At 38.9% G+C, this 22,611-nt stretch overlaps 1 protein-coding gene across 1 annotated transcript in view; it reads right to left on the bottom strand.

Annotated features, from left to right (window-relative positions):
• LOC108671788 (longitudinals lacking protein, isoforms H/M/V) overlaps window positions 1–22,374 on the bottom strand; it is a 39,983-nt gene extending 17,609 nt beyond the window's left edge. Inside the window, exons 1-7 of the mRNA XM_018159365.2 lie at window positions 22,299–22,374; window positions 10,243–10,811; window positions 8,974–9,114; window positions 8,505–8,645; window positions 7,001–7,034; window positions 6,433–6,533; window positions 6,040–6,250 (exon numbers count right to left, since the gene is read on the bottom strand). Of these exons, the coding sequence (XP_018014854.1) occupies window positions 6,040–6,250; window positions 6,433–6,533; window positions 7,001–7,034; window positions 8,505–8,645; window positions 8,974–9,114; window positions 10,243–10,410 (796 nt within the window). The 5' untranslated portion in view covers window positions 10,411–10,811; window positions 22,299–22,374. The remainder of the gene's footprint in view (window positions 1–6,039; window positions 6,251–6,432; window positions 6,534–7,000; window positions 7,035–8,504; window positions 8,646–8,973; window positions 9,115–10,242; window positions 10,812–22,298) is intronic.
• Window positions 22,375–22,611: the final 237 nt, after the last annotated feature.

Below are 22,611 nucleotides of genomic sequence, written 5' to 3'. Positions count from 1 at the left end.
ATGTCTTCCTAAAGTAGACTTAAGAAATTCGGCGGCACACGGTACAAGCGACTTATGTAAAAAGTTTGAATACATAACTGTAAGGTAACAAAACATTCGTGTCATTCGATTACAAGTACTAGAGTAGATTAAGCATCTGGTAAGGATGTGTTGGAATCATTTCGATAGAGAATACAAAGATTCCAGATTCATGATCTGGAAAGGTTTGGAAGTTGCACAAACCAAGCTAAGGAAAACTAGTAGTCCTTCTAAGCCAAGATTTAAAGATGATGGCCTGCGCTTTTAACGAAGCGCTTTATTTCCAAAATAACTCATTGAAGCCTCAAACCAAGTCCATTCTTTTTCCTTCAAAAAAATTAAACAGGTATACTTTAAACTTAAATAACGACGGCTACGGGACTACGATTCACTCAAACTTAGAACACAGCCGTATGTTGTTTCACGATGAGTTAACACAAATGAATTTCTAAGTTTCCGATAATACCAAAAAAAGTCTTCTATGAAGAATAGGGGAGATGCAATGATGCCTTAAACATCGCCCCACTTCCATGACTAAAGGATTTAAACATGCCAATATCCTAGATTGTATCGTGGGTCAAAGCAACAATGATGTCCGAGTTGAATGAATTTTTCCGTCAATACCTGAACTTATCAATATCATCGAATCAATGTCGACGACCTTGGCTTCGGAGACACCTCCGATCAACAACTTTCTTTCTAATTTATTTCAGCGGGAAAGCCAATTCACTGATTTATGGAAACTCTGAACTTCCCTATTACAAATTAAAGTTAGGCAAGTTCAATAATATTAATCAATGATGTGATAACGATTACATGAAAATTAGCGCCTTATACATCATATAAATAAATTTATTCACAGCGTGTTAATAATATTTCTTCTTTCCATCAGATGGTATCAACAAGAACCGTACTTTGATTATGAGAAGTCGTACCTCATTGCTATTGGTCAGTAACACACAAGATCAATTTATTTCAACGAGATGTGTAGAACGCATACGACACTTCAAGCCTCCACTTGATCCTCTCACGGAGCAAAAGACTGTTCGATCTACCACCAATCACAGCCCAATGTATAGCTTACGCAAGGTACTGCTTAAACTTCCTTATCCACCGATTACGAGTACATCACAAGAGAAAATTATCACAAATTTGGTGCATTTTAACTGAATATTTCATGAGTCGTGAAAAGTGCTACCTTCCCTCAAATAACATCAAACAATTTTCCGTGACTTGGCAAAGCTCATCTATTAAAGTCACGTATATAAAACTAGTGTTCTCGTAGAACACGGAATAATGTACATACAATTCATGGAAGAAATGGACAAGGTTTAATTTAAATTTTGAGCAACAATGCAAATATAACGGAATCGATCGGGTTTTACCTACTTGGAGTAAACGGACGAGCTGCTTTGCAATTCTCGACGAAATTGCACGAACAATAAGTATATGTAAACATGAAGTATATGTGAAGCAAGAAGATTGGCGTGTTCATGAGTACGCTATTGATAAGGCAGTCTAGTTAACATAACGGTTACATAACAAAGGTCAGGGTAAAAAAGATGGTGTGGTGGTGGCGTTGGAAGGTGAAGGAATGGCTACAGATCTTTGGGTATCTTGCATGTTGAGTTTCTTATAGTACCGCCAGAGAGTTGTGACAGAGACACAGTGAAGCTTGGCAGCAGAGGAGAAGCTCTCTCTTTTGGTGGCGACAGCCTGCAAAGCCTGAACCATTTGTGGGGAGACTTCTTTGCCTAGCGCTGTCACCAAAGATACCTGATCTAGACCCGTCAGCCACTGGGGTGTCGGGTTGTTACCGCCACCACCGCCGCTCATCCTGTTACCCGCTCTACCTCCGACAACGCCCGAGCCGATCCAATTTGTACCCGAGCCTGCCGACGAGCTGTTCTCGCGGCTACTGCCCGGCCACGTGGCAAGGCTAGAGTGTATGAGTTTAGGTGGGGTAGTGGCTGCCGGTGGTGGATGTAAAAAACCAGCACGAGCGTTATGCAGTGAGGAGTGGTGGTGTTGCTGTTGTTGTTGCTGCTGCTGCTCCTGGTGATGTCTAGCAAGAACAGGCAAAACACTCGCCCACCACGGCGTCAGTGGATGAGTCCATTCAGCGCCTCCTGTGACAGATAGCACCAGCCCTTAGCACCCGCTTCCAGACAGCGCCACCGACTATCAGTGGTGTCTCACCTAAATCAAAACCCGTACGAGGTCTCGAGTAATGCATCATTTCATTTGGACTTTCCGTCACGAAATACTTTGCCTCTAGCTGATTACAGCATGGTTTCTATGAGTCAGGACACAGGAGCAGGACTTATGGCACTCGAATTTAAGTGTGAGTAGTTTTGAACTTTGTTTATTAAAATGATTATTAACAAGAGCCGTATGATATACTCCATGAAAAGCAATTAAGTAAGACAGGAGCAGCAGCAGGCACATAATAGAGAAGGAGGAAGGAGATGATGAGAATGAGGTGCTCGCATGAAATTATCCATTATTGCGTGTGTGTGTTGATGGCAGGCACAATAAAGGGAGAGGAGCCGCAGCAGCAACACCGTGTTGTTATTGTTATGCAGCAGGCAATGTCAAGCGGATCATTATCATACAAACGTGGTGCTCATCCCAAGCCTCTATCCAATCCATTGCTTCGAGTTTGTACAACTTTTTATTAACACTTGTTTCGGAAGAACCAAAGAGAACAGACAGGGCAGGATAAAGAATTTCACACGTCACCGAATCTTATCATTAAGTAACCAAATGTTCAAACGACTCCCAAGAAACGTGTAGACATAATTTGTGGTGCGGTGGGCAGGCACATACACAGATGAAGATTGCAGAACGCCAGTCTTCTCAACCGTTCTCGACGCCTCGTCTTCCAAGCATTATCTTCCATTGTACCATTGCAACAGGATAATGAGGCACATTTCCAGGTCCAGTCTTCAATTTCAAACTTCGATGGTGATTGAGATGTAGTAACTCACTCAATGTACATTCGTTTCAATAGGTACTCGATATGTTGCGAGGACGTAACTTTTCGAACACACTCCATTTTAAAAAAATCTATTTTGATTGCTCTAATTAATGGGCTTTTCAATAGGATAAAAGTAACAGATCAAAGCACATTTTCAGCACTTGTGCTAGAAAATTATACACATTACCTCCGACTAAACATTTCTCCGCAGAAATAACTGAATGTGACATGATCGATCACTGATCGTCGATCGCCAGTGTTACATGTTCAGAAACAATTTCACCAATTGAAACCGATTAAAAGGGGAAATCTAACACCATTAATTCCAAACGGGGATATTTGTTCGAAACGTCAACGCATTTTGTGGTGGTATATTGTATTATATTCCGTTTCTGTGACCTAAAACTTAATTCAAGCGATAGATGGATGTTAAGACCCAGCCAATTAGGGGAAGATAATAGAAGATAAAGAGTACACCAGCTGTTATTGAGTATGTTATATCGTGTGCTATCTCCGTGGTATTCATACAAAGATTTGGTACACAATGCATTGTCCATACAGGAAAGTAAGGCATCATTGATACAGTCTGGTGCCACTACCCGAGAATGTCCAAAGCGTTTCTATGCTCCTTAAAAATATTCCTAAACATTCTTTCGCTTAACAAAATTACAAGACCCGAGGTGCATTCCTCCTTGAACTGCGATTTGAATAAAAAAATCGAATTGACTAGAACAGAAATAATGAAATACAAAATTCAGCATATATGCATTATAATTGGAATTTTGCTGTTCATTAAATAGCACAAGAGGCACAACCGATCGGTGAAATATTTGTGCAGAAGCAAAGCAGGGATAATAGCCGGCATTCGCCCAAGACAAATTCTCAAGCTTTGTAAACTACGACCATCAATAAGAGACAAGAAGGTTCAACTTAGCTTATCATGCCCTAGCAGTCCGTCATCACTTATTATCAATGCGTAGAAAGTAACCGCGTTAGAAGCAATTAAATATTAAGCAATGCTAAGCTAATCATTCACTGTTAACTCAGTTAATTTATGCCAGCACAAAATGCAGAACTATTCCAGAGAAGAATGCAGTTGGAGCAATGGTAAATTGGCTGTATTGATTTCCAGAGCTGCTTTGAAACCATGTTTCAACCCGTATAATATATTATTAATGATATCGGAGCAGTAAGATGACTTACCTAAATGTAATACAATAAAATAAAATCCCGAAACAATATTTATTTCATAGTAGTGTATATCGCGACAAATAAAACTGGAAATTTACACTTGAAAATGTAACTATAAACTCAACGAGCCGATATCAGCTAACTGAGTGTGGAACTATCAAGCGATAAGAAATAAAAAATTTCAGTCGAAGATAGAAAGACTGATGCGCAACTGATGCCGATTGAATGAGGAACTATCAAGCGATAAGAAAGTTCAGTCGATGGATAGAGTGAGGAACTATCAAACGATAAGAAAGTTCAGTCGATGGATAGAGTGAGGAACTATCAAGCGATAAGAAAGTTCAGTCGATGGATAGAGTGAGGAACTATCAAGCGATAAGAAAGTTCAGTCGATGGATAGAGTGAGGAACTATCAAGCGATAAGAAAGTTCAGTCATTGGATAGAGTGAGGAACTATCAAGCGAAAAGAAGGTTCAGTCAATAGATAGAGTGAGGAACTATCAAGCGAAAAGAAGGTTCAGTCAATAGATAAAGAGATTTATGTGCCACAACTCAAGTTGATCTTCGGAGGAAATGACGCGGACGCAAGCGCAAAAATTCACAACTCTCAAACATGTCGCCAAGTAAAAACATATTATTTATTTGTGCCAATCAACAAAAAGAAATCTCATTCACAATAAATCGAATGATTATCCTTAGATCATTAAAGCCTCAAAAACTAAAGAATGAACGGTTTATGACAGCAGAATGCGACACTGACGAATAATCGCCGTGAGTTACACTTAACAGGTCAATATAAATCACGTAAACATGTCACCTAGGAAATAATGTAGAGTGATGACACTGAACTGTACAAAATGATGAGTGATGGTAGGGATTTAACAAGTGCAAAATGCATCATGCAGAGCATGCAGGCCGTGTTTTTGTGCGAGAGGTTAAATGAACCAAAGATTTTTGGGGCAGGGGAGAGGTAAATTTGAAATTTAATTATTTTGACGCCATAATTTAAATTTGATATGGAGATTACTCTGCAATTAATTAAAATTAATTTGGCATAATTTGATATTTGATGAGATTGCAAAGCTCAATCCATCATTGAATTATAGGAAACGCATTCCTAGCCATATCATGAACGTTGTTTGCTGCAACGTTATTATGGCGTCAGAATATTAGTCCCAGAGGCTCAAACCAAAAACCTGTTATGTCCAAGTGAGCGGATAGATAAGATGAAAACAGGAAACCTACACTTCTTTACCGATCTTAAGGTCGAGTTCTTCTATTTCCGCCAGTTCCTGAATACAACGTGCAGCAAAATCATAACATTTCTCGAACATTGACGTGTTTTAAATTCATTCACTGCAAAACGAGCAAGTGTTTCTCAAGAAGTTGGATGTCGTGTGTAATCGGAAAATAATAATAACAATTTCAATGAGAAGAAGCGGCATGAATTTGTTACTGACAACCTAAAACTTGGAGGAACGAAATTTGAAGAACTCATTCCGTGTACCAGTAATGCGTTCAGAGAACAGACCTTAAAAGTTAGAAAAAGCAAACATCGCGTAAATAAAGAAAACGTCCATACTGAATAAGCTTGTTTTTATAATGGTAGGTCAAAGGATAGATTGGCACAGTGGCCCACTGAATCCCGGTACGTAAGATAGCCAGTAAGCTCTATCTAACTAAATAGAAAATAAAAAATTTACATTATATATAAAAAAACGACCACATCTAAATCACAAACAAGTAACTATGCTGCGATAAAGCAAATAGATGCCGCTACTTTTGAACAATAATAGAGAACATTAATAATGGTGGTAATTGAACATGATCAATAGAAGTGATTGGCTTACCTTGTTGCTGGCTGAGGGCTGCTGAAGTGTCAGGGGGTGTGAGTGCAGGAACAGAGTCACCAGGGGCCAGAGAGACGTTCGAGAGGCTCGGTGTGACGGAGGGAGAAGCAGAGCGTGGAGAAGAGTTCCCTCCAGTGCCCCCCACTCCCTCATTCTTGTCGGGAGGCGAGTCTCGGTTATTTGCACCCTCACCTTCCCCAGCCGCGCCACTCTAGGCAAGTTAAATAAGCAATATTTCAAGTGAGAAACTCACACCGAAGCCTAAATGATGGCGTAGAAAATATATAAATAATAAGCTGTCATGAGCTAACCAGAATCATGTTTTAAAAAATTCGATGATTACAAGACAGAAAAGCCTACCCCGAGGGTGGGCAGGCAGCGCGGTCTACTAACCAGTGACGCGTCGGAGGTGAGAGGCGTCGAGCGGCGGCCGTGGCCGTTGCCGCTCACAGGCTCCTCCTTCACACGCACGCCTTCCCCTTCTCCTGCCAGCCCTGCAGCGGTCAGTACATTTGAATGCAGTACATAGAATTTGATTACGTACAGGTCGTGGCGATTGAATACATTACATAACATTTGGAAGACATAACATAACATATGAATGCAGGACATATCATTTTAAGTACATAGCATTTGATTTAAGTTGAATACATTTGATTTAAGTTGAATAATACCTACAGGTCGTTGCGATTGAATACATTAAATATCATTTTAATACAGGATATAATATTTGAATCAGGTTATACTTTGCTAATAAAGATATTCAAAAAGTATAAAAGAAAATTTCGATTCAGAACTTGAAATAAAAGAGGAATTATTAAATCTATACAGCTCGCATAGAAGCAGAATGCATCTAATATGGCGGGGTCTGGCCTAGCAACACTCACCTAGTTGGCGGGGTCTGTTCACCCTAGCAACACTCACCTAGTTGGCGGGGTCTGTTCACCCTAGCAACACTCACCTAGTATGGCGTGGTCTGGCCTAGCAACACTCACCTAGTATGGCGGGGTCTGGCCTAGTAACACTCACCTAGTATGGCGTCTGTCTCTTATACACATCTAGATGTGTATAAGAGACAGGGATAGAGTGAGGAACTATCAAGCGATAAGAAAGTTCAGTCGATGGATAGAGTGAGGAACTATCAAACGATAAGAAAGTTCAGTCGATGGATAGAGTGAGGAACTATCAAGCNACGTTATATTTACTGCTGCTGTAAAAATTGCTACGTTACATTCACTGCTGCTGTAAAAACTGCAACGTTACATTCCCCGCTGCTGTAAAAACTGCTACGTTACATTCACTGCTGCTGTAAAAACTGCTACCGGTACGTTACATTTACTGCTGCTGTAAAAACTCCTACGTTACATTCACTGCTGCTGTAAAAATTGCTACGTTACATTCACTGCTGCTGTAAAAACTGCTACGTTACATTCACTGCTGACGCACAAACTGCTACGTTACATTCACTGCTGCTGCACAAACTGCTACGTTACATTCACTACTGCTGCACAAACTGCTACGTTACATTCACTGCTGCTGCACAAACTGCTACGTTACATTCACTACTGCTGCACAAACTGCTTCGTTACATTCACTGCTGCTGTAAAAACTGCTACGTTACATTCCCTGCTGCTGTAAAAACTGCTTCGTTACATTCCCTGCTGCTGCACAAACTGCTACGTTACATTCACTGCTGCTGTAAAAACTGCAGCATTACATTCACTGCTGCTGTGAAAACTGCTTCGTTACATTCCCTGCTGCTGTAAAAACTGCTACGTTACATTCACTGCTGCTGTAAAAACTGCTTCGTTACATTCACTGCTGCTGTGAAAACTGCTTCGTTACATTCCCTGCTGCTGTAAAAACTGCTACGTTACATTCACTGCTGCTGTAAAAACTGCAGCGTTACATTCACTGCTGCTGTAAAAACTGCAGCGTTACATTCACTGCTGCTGTGAAAACTGCTTCGTTACATTCACTGCTGCTGTACAACCTGCTACGTTACCATCACCATCACTTGTTACTGGTATTCTAGTTCATGTAGCAACAAGGTGTCACTGCAATACACTTTCATGCACGAAACAAGTCAGGATTACTGTAACCGACACATACGGCACGTAGAAGCCTCATTTATAGGACACCGATAGAACATGATCGAATCATGAGCTGGAAATATATCTATATATATTTTTGTCATCAATATCTAGTGGCTAAATGCAGTGTGGAAAACACGGCAGAGACCTGAATGAATGGTGAATTAAGCGTTGTAGTTATTCGTCTACCTGAGCTATCGCCACTGTAACACAATGTAAACGTTCAGTTGATTATTACCAAATAACTTGTACGGAAATTTCTGCAGAGCAAGCAGCATTAATACTCCGCTTAACATCAATAGTGAAAATCATGAAGTAGGTCAAAATTCGCAAGCACATCAAAGTAAAATTTCTGTCTGGGTAGTCACTCACCTGGGAACCAAGCCTCGGCTTTGCAGCACTGTTGCTCGTCTGCTGTAGGGGTTGCTGCAGCTGCAGGGGCTGTTGTGGTTGATAGTCTTCATATGAGCGCGGGTTCTCGGCCAGACCTTTGATTCGCAAAGATTCTGCCGTCTGCAAACAATATTCACGTTACAAGTTTATTCCGTGGATCAACAGCAAGCGAAATGATCAACAGAAAACATACAATGTCATGTATATTGTACAATCTGTTTTTAATATGAAAATAACGCAGTTTTCAACTAGCTCTACGACCAGGTTAAGAAATTGACTGTACGTTTAGCCAATCAAAGCAAAAATGGAAAAACACACAATATGATTATGGGAATATGAAGGGTAACGAACGTTTTACAGCTTGAACAGCCAATGATCGCGACCGAGCTCGCTGTTAATATATACGGTACTTACAAGACCATGCTTGCAAGCGCGCGTGATGCCTCACCTTCAGCACGTTAGGAAGGCGCTCCTGTGCGACGTTCACTTCGCCCTGGTATATGAACTCCACGACGGTTTTGAGGTCCGCGATGTGGAAGTCCTTCAGGATTACTATCGGGTGCTGGCATGGGTTGACCGCAAACAGCTCCTGTATAAAAACAATACAATTAGGAGATATATAAATATGATGAAGAACAATAAGAAGACTGTGCCACATCATAATTATATTATAGATGAAACAATGAAAAACTAAATGAATACGAGTAGAAAAACATAAGAATATGAAGGAGGCTCTGTGTTTTTAACAGTATCGAACGTAAAAGCCTCGATAACCAAATCCAAAATCGTTTCACCAAGCTAACTTTCCATCCTCTAATCAACCTTTAAAATAATAAACGGAACGATCCCATGAATGGCACATTTCGAGGCAAAAATCAGTAATAAATGTCTTAAGCATTTTTGCTTTTGAAGCATCGTGTTGACATGAAGGCACGTATATATATATATCTGAAAATGTGCACCCAGATTTTCAAACAACGTGTGCCAAAGTGATTATAGTAATATTTGCAAATAGTAGTCGGTAGATATTTGAAACGAAAATGGATGCAATGTAAGAAACCCGAGACTCGTAGAACATTTCTATTGCCGGTTCATTGAATGATGATAAGAACCGAATAAAATGCATATGCCAACAATTGTACGTGTTTATAAATTATAAAGCATGACTGGAGAAGAGCTGAATAATAACAGACATTGTAGAAGTAGTCACTTGAGGTAACGATCTCCTAACAGCCGTTGTCGGGTCCCACTCCTAATAGCAAGAACGCAGTTAAAGAACTGGTCCAGCAAGCCTATGCAGTTAGGGCACTCAGGCGCTTCACGTGATCATGCTCTTCGATGTCAGAAATTTAGATCAAAACAACCTGGACTATTTCTCTGCGAGGATCAATGGTTACTAGATGAAAAAATCTTGACCGATTTGCAGTTCCACACACGAACTAAAGACATTGGCAGCGATTTGATCCATTCACGAAGACGAATTCACATATTTCAGTGACTTCTCAACAATGCGTATTCGATGATCTGTAATAATCATCAAGATCTATTGAATTTTGAAAAATGTCTGAATACATCATGGTCTGAAAAATATTAAGTAAGGACTAAACTAGCCAGGAATGAATACTGAAACAGAGAGCAATTTGGTATAAAGGTAGTTCATACCCCGCACATCATTCGGTAAATTTTGCCTGTAACCTGATCCTTGAGACGAGCTTACCTTGAAATACAGGGAGCATGCGGAGAGCACGAGTCTGTGTGCGTGTATGAACTGCCCCTCGGCCGCCAACGTGACGTCGACCAGCACCTCGTGGTGGAGAAGCTCTTTGAAGACATTTACTAGGTTCGGCCGGTGGTTGTTCCAACGTAAACAAAATTCTGGAGACATGTTACTTGGTAGCTAGGGCTTCACTAAATGCTAGAATGACGGCAGTGCGGCAGCAGTGCATGCTAGTGAATCTTTTTCACCACGCTGGGCGTTACGAAGACCATCGCTGTGACGTACAGTTCAGAAGTGATGACGAGACAACTTGCGATTGCCGAAATGGTCGCTAGCAAAATAACACTGGGTCGTAATAAATGCACGTCAAGCACCAGTCAAGACTACAACAAATCGCAGTAAAAGAAGTGATGAAGTTGTAATTACGAGCTAAAAGAAGCGATTATTTTTTGTGACCAGAGACAAGTTGATTATAGAATTTGCGTTAAAATTCAGGTTAGATTAAATATAAGAAGAAGCTCGTTTAATTCTGGAGGACGTAGTTAGGAGCTCATCTTGGTTCGGTGCACCTGCAAGAAATGAAAAAAACATTTATTGAATACACAACAAGGAATGAAAAATACAATGTGTCAAGATCAAGCGGCTCCGTGCAGCACGTGATAAATATCCAAATGCCGAGAGTGACACAAGACACTCGAGATAAAAAGTCGAGGTTAATGGAGGGATATGGGAAAATAATTGTTTACGTGGTGATAATGACCATATTCGTGGTGATAATTCGTGATAATGACCATACTCGATACAAGTGAATAGTCATCAGAATCCTAATCCGCCATTTCCAAGAACGCTGAAACTAAACTAGCAAACGAGAATGTACATCGTAACCAAACCATTGGAGTAGCAAGTCCAATATACTTCTTATGGTAGTTTCTTTAGTACAAAAACTACACAGATAAGGCAAGAAAGGGCAACATCCTTTAATTCCTAGCAAACACTTTAATTATATTTTTACACTTCGACAGTGCAATAATAATGAAAAACTATACGTACCAAAAGGAAAATTTGTCCACTAGTTTTCAATACGTATACAGTGTGGCTTATTCTACTCTATCAAAATGACCTCTTCTCACGATCGTTCGGGAAAAACAAATATGCTGGATGAAATATCATTGCTCGGAGACCACTTAGGTTTCGATCTTATGATATTTTACAGAATAAATACTGGAAAATGTTACTTTCTTCTAGTATGTATCGCCATATTTGAAACAAAGATTTTAATGAAAATTCGTAGATAGTGGACCAATCCAAATTGGAATTAGTAACTGCTCAGACAACATGGCGTGCAAACGGGTTCCACAGGAATGCAAGGGCGACGGTCAATTAACACAAATCAGGAGCACAAACGCTGCTCACTCGATACAACAAGCGACTGCAGTCTTGCCGATTACCTAACCGGTGAGAATCATAGGTAGGATGCATGTGCTGGCTACATTTCATGTGCACGGATCCCATAATGGTCAGTCATCGCGGGGAATGTTTTCAAGAAGGAACCTATGCCACGGAAGCGATTACTTACTCGCTAAAAAGTTAATACTTTATACTGAAGTTATGTGTGCCTTGAATTAAAAATCCATCATACATATAAAAGAAGCGAAGAAAGAAGTATATAATAACAGTCCCAAAAATAATGGAGCTTGCTTGTTATGTGTGCGACTGGATATGTCTAACTGGAATAAATGATTTGTACATTTTTCTTCAGCTAATAATGTTTCTTTGAAATATTTGTTCTAGATGCTCTTAGAATAAAAAAGAAATAACATAACATGCACAATTAACATATGGTAACGGAAACACGTTGTCGTATTCATTTATAGTCACGATGAAGCTGTACCAAAAGAACGAATTACTGTAAATTGAATTTCCATTAAAAGAGATCACTACAGTTTGATGGGAGCAATGCAATGTGACTAGCAATAGGCCTAACTCAACTAAAGCAACTAGAGGCCAACGCGCGTGATTAAATACTTTCAACATAAAATGTACAACTGTAGGTTTAGAGTTTTGGTCAACTCTTCAGTCCAATCCGGGCGACGTCTGTTAGAAAAATTATCAAAATGATTGTATTTACCGTATTATTTTTTGGTGATCGTAATTTCATACGACTGATTATGGTAATTTGGAATAAATGGTTGGGATTAAAGGCTTGGACGCCGGTTATTATTTGACACACCGAGAAGGTCGTGTAGATTCTTGTGACCCCCAATTGATTCATATTAAGGTGACGACTAAGCCCAGAAGTGATGGCAATGCAGCTAAAATTGTAATTATTATGGTAAACAGTGTAGCCCAGTTCAATAAACAATATCATCAAAAATTTCCACTGCATTGCCTTCAAAAAAGCGCTAATGGTACTTGAGAAAGTCGAATAAATAACAGCCAAGCGACGCAGGAGAGCGTAACTGGATTACCACGCATCGAAATGAGCATGCGGTGACTACTATAAAATACGTCATCCATGTAGCCACAAGCAACGCGCACACACTACATTGACCCGAAAAATGTGAATATTCAAACTCACAAAGCGGAAATGAAGTGCTGCCACAACCAACAGGCCGCAAAAAACATGACTTCAAGCGCAAAACTCTACGCAGATTCTTTGGAGCGAAAAAAGACAAGTCAAGAATCCCACGAAGCGAAAAACCTTGTCAGTTCAATCTCTGATGGCGGCAGAAACTGTCATAAAAATTACCGGTGATGAACATGTTTATGATCGAAATCTTGCAGTGTGCACCACACAGTTACAGAAATCTGGCGATGGTCCCACACCGTGAAATCCTGTAATGCAAAGCAAGAGAAGAGCTGCGGTACAAGAATTGGCGCTAGGTTCCAATTGAACTGGTAGAGCAAAGACAGTTGAGCGATGAGCGGATGCTGCATGCCGCCCAAAATGACAAAGTAAAGCACGACACGCATGAGTGGTGCGGACACCGAGCATGGACAGGTGCGTCGACTCAACGAGCGTGACACGAGTGTGCATACTTCGGATTTAAGGAGTCATCTCGAAACACAAGCGTGGTCATTAACTCGAAAGCATATCAATGCGGCTCTGGAATGATTATAACATAAAACAAACATATATGTAAAAAAGCAAATGAAATTCGGCAAACTGTCGTTTGCAATGGAAACGTCAGATCGTCATTCATCGTGAAAGACTTGGCATAAAATATTTCATCGCTTTTACCATAGCTCCCACATATTTCACACACAGACCTCAGCCTTCATCAAAGGATAGCGGCGCACTAAAAAGGAATAAAAACATTTTAGCTATTACACAAAAGTTCTTACGGGACTCTAGCCCCTTCGGAGTTTGGATGCATGCCTTTGCAAAGCTAAGACGCAAATAAACGCACATTTACTATGCATACGACCATCTCTGAATTAAATAATGATTCTTCTTTAACACTAAAAGGTGTGTACCAACACTAACCTTACAAATTCAAATGTTCGACCAAATCGTTGAAAAAATATCCGGCACAAAATATGGTTAATCCCACACACGCTGTAACTGAAGCTTTTGATTCAAGAGGAGTGTATATACTCCAGCATTACCCAAAAATTCTGGACCGATTTCCAACATTGTTTTATCTTCACATCTCAACATAGCAAGATTCGTCTCCAAATTCGCCAATGAGCAAGTGTCTTGAGAAATTTTTTGGATTTGAAAAAAGTAACCAACTGATACATACCAGCGACGAAAAAGAGATAAAAGACATCAGTCTTCAAACCATTTATTCTCTACATTCATTGTTCTGTATTTTCGCCCAAGTTTGGAAATGAATCAGTAAGCGATGATTCAGCAAATCACTAAATGCTTCAGAAGACGTAAATATTTGTTACTAAAAACGTAGGTAGGTACCACTTACTTTCCTTGGTTTTGAAAGTAAGAGGTTAAAACATGTCCAAAGAAAAGATAGCATTCTTTGCATTGAATGTTAACTATTTAATTCTTGCCCTTGAAGTTAATTCAAGATAATCCAACCCGTGAGCGCCTATTGAAGTCCAAACAATCATCAATAAAAATAAATATGAAATACGTTCAAACCTATTGCAAGAAATAGAATGTAATATTAATAAATTTGATCTACAGGGGTTGAAACAAATAAGGGAAAGCCATTATGAGTACACAAAGTATATTTTAGCATGTGGTAAGGTCCATTTGTTGCGGCAATTACAGCCTCAATTCTCCGAGACATTGATTCCTACATATTGTCAACAATTTCCAAATAAATTTTAGCCTATTTTCAATTAAACCCTTCATACCCTCTTTCAGTCAGACTCTAGTTTAACCCTCCTTCTGTATTTTCTTAACCCTCTCCAACGTACACTCGGCCAGAGGTCGGAAATAGGGTAAACGATGATTCTTCATTGAAAATCACATTTTCCCACAAGAGGACAAATTTTGGAGTTTTTTTTACACCATTCTAAACGCTTTGAAGCATTTGTTTTTGAGACTAGAGTTTGTATAATTGCAGCTCTTCCATAGAATTCAGATTTTTGCAGCTCCAGACGAACAGTTTTTATGGAAACTGGGTTCTGTAGCTGCCCGTTGAGGTCTGATATCATTTTTACAGCCGTGACCTTCCGATTTTTCCAAACAATTAAAGACCGACGGCTTCTCTCAGACAACTACGATTTTCAGCAAGACCGTTAATTTGCTGAGGACGTTTTTCATTACATTGCAAAAGCAGCAATCACTTTTGAGATAATACTTCTTGAAACATTAATCATTCGAGAAGTTTCTGTCACACTAGCACCTGCCATACGAGCACCAACAATTTGGCCTGATTGAAATTAAGAGATATTTGCCATTTTCATAGGGGTATAGTCACATAATTTATTTTAATAGGTCCAAAACCTTCAAATTTCACTTGGTAACAATAAAAAAATTAGAACGTACAAATATGTTAATTATTCATAGTTTTTAAAATGTTCAAAAGTTATAATCTCAAAATATTAGGTGTTTCTCTGCACCGCTTACTAGCAGATTAGCGTTCACGTCGCGATGCAGCACGACGTGAAAGTCGCACACACCTAATTGAAACGTGCTGCAATAATGAGGAAAAGAAACGTCCAAGAAGTTGTCAGTATGCCGTGAAAGCCACAAATATTTACTGTCACGGATGATGACAATGTAGCAGTAAGAGGCTGACAGCAGGAGGCTAGGTGACCGCATTTGAAGGCAGAGAGAGAAGGTCTGAAGCCACAGTAGCCCGGTAATGTTTCACGGCGGGTGCACCCAAACGCATCTCGCATAGCAACAAACACAGACTCCTTTGGCTGGCTCGCATACATAGAAAACCGCGCACCATGCAACAGCAGGGCTGCTGCAACGCTCAATGTGCGCGCCTGAACGGCGCACTATGCAGAAAGGGTGCTCAAAACGCTGAATTTGCGCAACTAAATGGTGCACCACGCAGCAGGGTTTCTCGGAGCACTCAATATGAACGACTGAACGGCGCAACATGCAGCAGGGCTGCTCGAAACACTAAATGTGTGCGACCGAACGCCGCATCATACGATATGGTACGGAATGCTGGATATGCATGTGCGGTGTCAATGCGCACTAAAAACATATGAATTTAATTTTGAATGGAACGTGCGAGATGTGACCGACACTCGAACTTGTGTGAACATTAAAAGGTCACTAAAAATTCAAGGACGCAATTCGAGAAGTACTTCAGTGACACGTCAATAGAAATTGATGCAAAACACAAGCAACTGCGTTCCTTAAATATTTCTCAGTGCACCTCAAGATTTATCTCCTCCGAGTCACGCATTATAATTTACCACATTTCATGAGCATATTTATTCATATATTCATTTAAGCATATTTTACACAAGAAATTTATAGTCCCGTCATAAGAAACTGAGAAATCGATAATTGACTAATCTTGTAGAAAAGATTAGCGAAAAAGTTCGAATCGAGAATCTGGTTATCAACAGCATAAGTTTGGTTGGTGTAGAGAAAACATCGTATTGACGACAAATCTACAAAACATGGACATTTTCAATTCTTCCTTACTAATGACCAAAAAATAACCGACTAAATATTGCTACCCAATGAAACTGAGCTGCTGAATGTGCTCATGTATTTCCAAGTGACAATTAGTAAACTACAGGAGGTCTCAACGAACCATGCAATCAAGGAGTGTAAAGAGTTGAGGTGTTCCAGATAAAGTTCGAAAATTTTCAAGAGCTCATCAAAACTTTCATATACACCACAATCGAGAAAAAAACCTGGCTAACATAAAAATACTTTACATATTTTTGTGCGCGAATAAAAGCAAAAAATTTTCCGTACACGATTCAGGTGCAGTACAAATTTTCGCTCGTCGTGACGCAAATATTGAACAAAAATTAGCCACTAGTACTTCAATAAAAGAAAGAGTCGGGCTGATCGGTACGACCGCTCGAGGAGAAAACCTTCGAATGGATGGACATTCATTTTCAAGCAAAAGAAAAGAATGAGTCACGCTGAGCAGGATACGTTAGTTGGACATTCCAGTGGAACAGGTGACCCAGCCAGATGCGGGAGAATGTGGGAGTCTGTCAACAATGTAGAGAGAGGGAGATGCGCACAGGTAATGATGCTCCGCAACCATCCGTGGATTGGCCGCACAAAGCCATCCTATTTGGGACACGCCAAGGGCTACGCCGGACATCAATGACAGTGTTCCTCTACAATACAAGGGAAAACACACAAATGCTTAGAGCGCTCGGAAACAAAACTAATAGCTTATTTAGTTAAGATTCAAATCTTGCACTTGCATCGAGAAATAGACTACAAAGCGTGTGTTTTGAGCAGCGCTATAAGTTACGCTGAGAAAAGACCAGGCACATTCTATAGTGGTAAATCTCATGACTACGTCATGAATGCGGTTATGGGCCATTGTTGATATACAAGGTCTAATTCAAGTTTGCAGAGGTTGAAAGCGTTATTATTTGCTAGTGTATAGGTCGTGACGTCATCTACCGGCCATGACCGTTTTTTATATATACCTATCCTTGTCAACGACAGATCTAGTCTCGAGCATGTGCTTTGACCGCCACGAAATCTTCATTCAAAGACCAATTATATATACCAGAATAAACCATAGTCTGGTAGCATGGGATGGCGTAGTTCAAAACGTAGACGATTAGGAAAGAAGTTGGTGCAAAAATGTTTTCCTAATGGAACGGCGCTTTCTCTGATACACGTTCTTGCAAGTTTTCGTGAAACACAAATCTCGTAGTATATTACATTTTAATTTGAGGACTTTGGTGGCCGTCTTCGGCACAACGATGGTTTGGTGGTCTTGAGTCGGAAAACAAAGAGGCGTTGTCGATACGTGACGCATGAAAAGCCGGCGAGTATGAAAGAAAAAAATGTTGGTGATCAAATAAATAGTTTGAAACACACGTCGCGCCCTTCAAAAATTTCCTGCTTCTGTAAAAATCAATTTATTTGCAGCTACAAGAAAGTAAGCAGTACCCTGTGACATACCACAAGCAAAGTAAATACGAAAGAATGTCATCAGTGATAGCGGCCTTCCCAGAAGGGACGGCGTGATGGTACAGGACATGCACGCACCTACACATGCACTGCACTTCATTCTATCACTAGGAGAGGAGCTGTAAAGTTGCTTTTTATGTATGCAAATTATTTGTCGTGATCTCTTGAGTAATTTCCCGATGATTCGCAAGCGTGGTCTTAATATGAGCTACATTTCTACTGACTTCGTCATCAAACGAATTCTACGAGCATTAATTTTCAAGTCACGTTTGATCAATTTGGCAAGCATGTAGGGATCGCCAGGTCACTCTACCATCGTCTGATACTCGGCCGTTCATGATAAGTCGAGGCTTTCAATAGTGACGACCACGCGATGCACGGCGCGTGCTGATACAAGATATACTCATCGATTGGTAGCGCACTTCGCAATCATTTCTTCAAAACACATACACAAATGCGACCTTCCAGTCAAAGAACTCTCAACATTTTTGGTCAAATACAGATTTAGTTGACTCAGATTTGGTTTAAAAAAATCGAGGTACTGCTGTACTACAATACTAAATTCGCTGTGAAATAAATGCCTTTTTTCAGCAAATACCTCAAAGCCAAATTGTTTCTAAAATAAGCTTTAAATCTTATTCAAAACAACGTTTGGTTCAACAAGAAAAATATGCAAGCCACTGAACAATGCATTCATCAGACTATTATTGGGAATTGTCATTTCTAGGTAATTTGGCAACTGGTTAATTGGATCAGCCATTTATTACTTCCAAATTGTTAAAAACATATACAGCTGCTTCATAATCCAAATGTCATGTTAGAGGCCAGATAATATGACCAGCTGAGTATCAGGAAAAAAATAATCACTCCCCCTTATGATTTCCAAATAAGTAAGAATGAAAGGTCAATGCTGAAAATATGTCATATTTGGTACAGAAGCTCCAGAGAGGCTTCATGCAACATTGAATGGTAGTCATTAACAAGTACATCAGGGATACCCAAATGTCTATCTGTAAATTGTTCATTGCAATAACATTTTCTAAATTAGGACAGATCATAATTAAAATATCTATTCTTCCAAAAAACCTCTGATGGTTCGTCATACATAGCCAGATAAATCTCCAAACAATTGTCAAGGTGCATTTGACTCAGCAATGGTTGATTCAAAACCCTTGAGCTTTCTATAAATTCTATTTCATCTAGTTCAAAGGCAGATCTCAGAGCTTATTTGCAACTTAACGAGATCTGTACTTTAGCATCAATATCTGATACAAGTTGAATATCTATGTAGTAATGTCACTCATTTGCTTGAATCGCAAATTCCCTAGAAACTTAAAAGCAAAGAAAATTCCAAAAAAATTCATACTGTCTGTATAGAAAATGTTTTGGCTGTACTAATCACTGATTTACCTTTGTTCTAGAATTTTTGAACTGACGAAGGAGCTGGACTCCAGGGGCCATACTTTCAAAACTTGCTAAGTGAACGTAAGTACTTACGCTCTATTTTCTTCTCTATGATTGGTGGATTTTGCTTAAAAGGCAGTCAATGATTGGCTGTTGAACTTACGATCTCTTAACTTTTTTTGAAAATATGGGCCCAGAACATTTTCTATAATAACAGTACAAAATTTTGTGGAATTTTCCTTGCTTTTAAGTTTTTACTGAATATCTATTTTGCATGAATTGAAGAACTTGACATAGGTATATATTTATATTGTGAGTCAGGTAAGAATTGAGACAAACACTGTTTTCCTTAGATTTTTTTGTATAATCTTATGTCTTTTTTTACTGTTTTTCTTAAGAATGTGTGTGATTGAATAAACTTTACTCTCAAGTCCTCCCTTCTAATCAATAATATAATAAACTACTTTTGGCAGTGAAAGCTATTAAAACATATTAATATCAATATGTGTATGATGGTTGCCAAGACAATGCTGAGATGGAGACTGTTGGGTGCAGGAGGCAGGGATGCTGGGTCTAATACCTAATTCTGGTTTTAAAAATGGTAAATTATGGCTATGTTTCTTTCCAAGTCAATAATAATGATATCATTGTAAAGGAATATGTGTATATATATAATTCTGCATTTGTTAATAAAATGAGAAATAAAAAGAGACCATAAGAATTGGCCTTTCATTAGGTACAAGTATTTTTTCACACAAGAATGAAACTTGAAAAAAAAATTCTATGCCATATCACAGGATCTCAAGTCAATTTTGTACACTTAAGCACAATAGTGCACTATTGTATGGATTTAATGACTGGAAGGATGGAGAACATTGATTGCTCAAATTTTGTTTCCTAGGAGGCCATGCATTCCAACTTGTACCTGTCAGTTTAACACTTCTATTTTAGTATTATGATATGCAGGCCTAAACATTGAAAACTAAGTGCAAGTAGATTTAGAGAAGGGAGCATTCATGCAAGATCTATGGAAAAGTCTAAAAAAATTAGACTTATTCATGTCCAGTTTAACGTGAATAATAAGCTATAAACGGGACTTTTTATGTATATATGCATATATAAAATATTCATTTTACATAAATTTACAACAGCGTTATGCAAAAAATATAGCATTTACATACATGGTAGTAGCTTTGTTGAGCGCATCTTGTTTGTAGCTTTAAAATGAGTGCAAACACTTTGCAATTAACGCAAATAATGAGCTATAAATACTATTTTTGAATGAAAATTTTGTAAATATTGATATAAAATGGTCATTTTATGAAAGTTTGAAACAGCCTTACGCCAAATCTATTGCACGTACATCCCTGATAGTGTTTTTGTTGAACACGCCTTGTTTGTAGCTGTCAAACGAGTGCAAACACTTTAACAAGCATAGTGATCAATAAATTCAGATATAATTTGAAGAAATTTTTGTACATATTGTTAAAAAATGTTCATTTTATATATTATAAAACTAGATATATAAAAAACTAGAGCACGCACATGTATCCAGATTGCTGCGTTAGACGCAACTTTTCAGCAGCTACAAAATGAACCAATAAAACAGAAAAACCAAAATTTTAACCTAAACAATCCCATTAATCACTGTGCATGCAGCATGCCTAGTATGGAATATATCTACTTGGCGAGCCGCGACTGAATTTTTCGAGCCGTGGTTTTATGGATTTGCCAGCCGTGATTCCATTTCTACGAGCCGTGATTCTATTTCACCGAGCCGTGAATTCCATATCTCGGCCATGAAAAGCCATTTACGAGGTGCGAATGCGAATTTATTTACAAAGTTTATGCACGTGTTACCCTAAATCTCTAATTTTACCCTAAACAGTCAAACGGCAACAATAAAATTTGTCTCTACTGTAAGTTCAGCACGTGTTAATATACAGTCTGACCGCTTTGACATGACCGCAACTATGCGCGATCTTCAACAAACGTTTTGTTTATTTGTTTTTATGACATTCGAGCCGCGACATTTCATACCTACTGAAATTATATGATATTAGAGCCGCGATATTTCAGACAAAAATAGGACTTTTCCAGACTAGCAGCATGCTAATTGCTAATTGCTACATACCAATCTTTCTAGATATGAGAAAGTTAATTATCAATCAAAGGTTTTGATAGGTTCTTATTAGCAACCACTGGACTACTTTATCAATTTAAAATGATAGTTTTGTTTCGAAAAATCTTTTAATTAGCTTGTAAACAGCCCAGCTGATAGCATTTGATTTTGAGAAGTCCTGTAATCTGTATTCTCAATTCTGTATTCCCAAATCCCAAGTTCATCATGTCTGCACTTACTCAGCCACTTAGTGCATTAGCTCATGAGAAATTGTAGTCAAGGTAACAATCTTCAGGATCAGCTAAGCCTAGGCAGCAAATAACATCCTTACATGGCAAGCAAATGGTGCCAGCAAGTGGCAGCAACGGGTCAGATTTCATCAAAGCTCCCAAGTCCAAAAAAAATTGAAGAGGAAATATTTATTAAAGTTCAAGCTCCTCCTCCTATATTGGCCAATTTTAATTAACATTGAACATTTGTGCAACAAATTTATTACATCCAATTAAGAGAATAGCAGTATAAAACAGCTGATATTGATGATGTCTACAATGAAATAACTGTTGAGATCAATTGATATCATTGATGCAGTAAGTCTTCCCAGTAGGTACTGCGCGCGCGCCGCGCGGTTAATAAAAAATCCCACTTCAGACGAACATAAACTGCATTTAAAATGTTTTACAGCCAAAAAAGAAAGCGTGACATCCTTTTTTACTATTTCATTATAAATAAATATCAAATTAAAAGAACTACATGACGATTAGATAGCTATGTTATTGCTAATCTCATCAGTAAGGCAAAACAACCTAACTGCTTGCATTGCGCCGGCCCTTTTCCCCACACAACGACAACGATCATTGCTTCAAAAGTATTGAAATGACTGATATGGAATGACGGTAAGGGAATTAATGCAAAACACATTTCGGATAAAGTCTTAAATATTCTTTAAAGTTTACAAATTCATTCAAACAGAACACGTACCTTGTAAAATGTTGGATATAAACATAGTATCACACAGCACGGACTACACACCCTCACACAATCCCTACCATTTTGAGCAACTGACTGCCGCTGGTCCGCTGCTGTTGATCAAGCATTGAAGAACTAAATAAATTTTCTATAGGTCTGCCTTAAATTTTCAATTCAAATGTGAGTATTCCAAACTAACAGCTTTGTATTTTTGGATTTAATTTCATCTAACAGGGAATAAAACGTCTACATATGTCTTTGAAGCAGAATTTTAAGAGCAGTTACTCTTTTGACTCTAGAGCCGACACCGAATCAATGACGTCAC

The sequence above is a fragment of the Hyalella azteca genome, unplaced genomic scaffold (assembly GCF_000764305.2).
Source record: "Hyalella azteca isolate HAZT.00-mixed unplaced genomic scaffold, Hazt_2.0.2 contig13563, whole genome shotgun sequence".
Taxonomy (NCBI): domain Eukaryota; kingdom Metazoa; phylum Arthropoda; class Malacostraca; order Amphipoda; family Hyalellidae; genus Hyalella; species Hyalella azteca.
The sequence above is the reverse complement of the archived record's forward strand: the minus strand, read 5'-3'. Positions and strand labels throughout refer to the sequence as shown.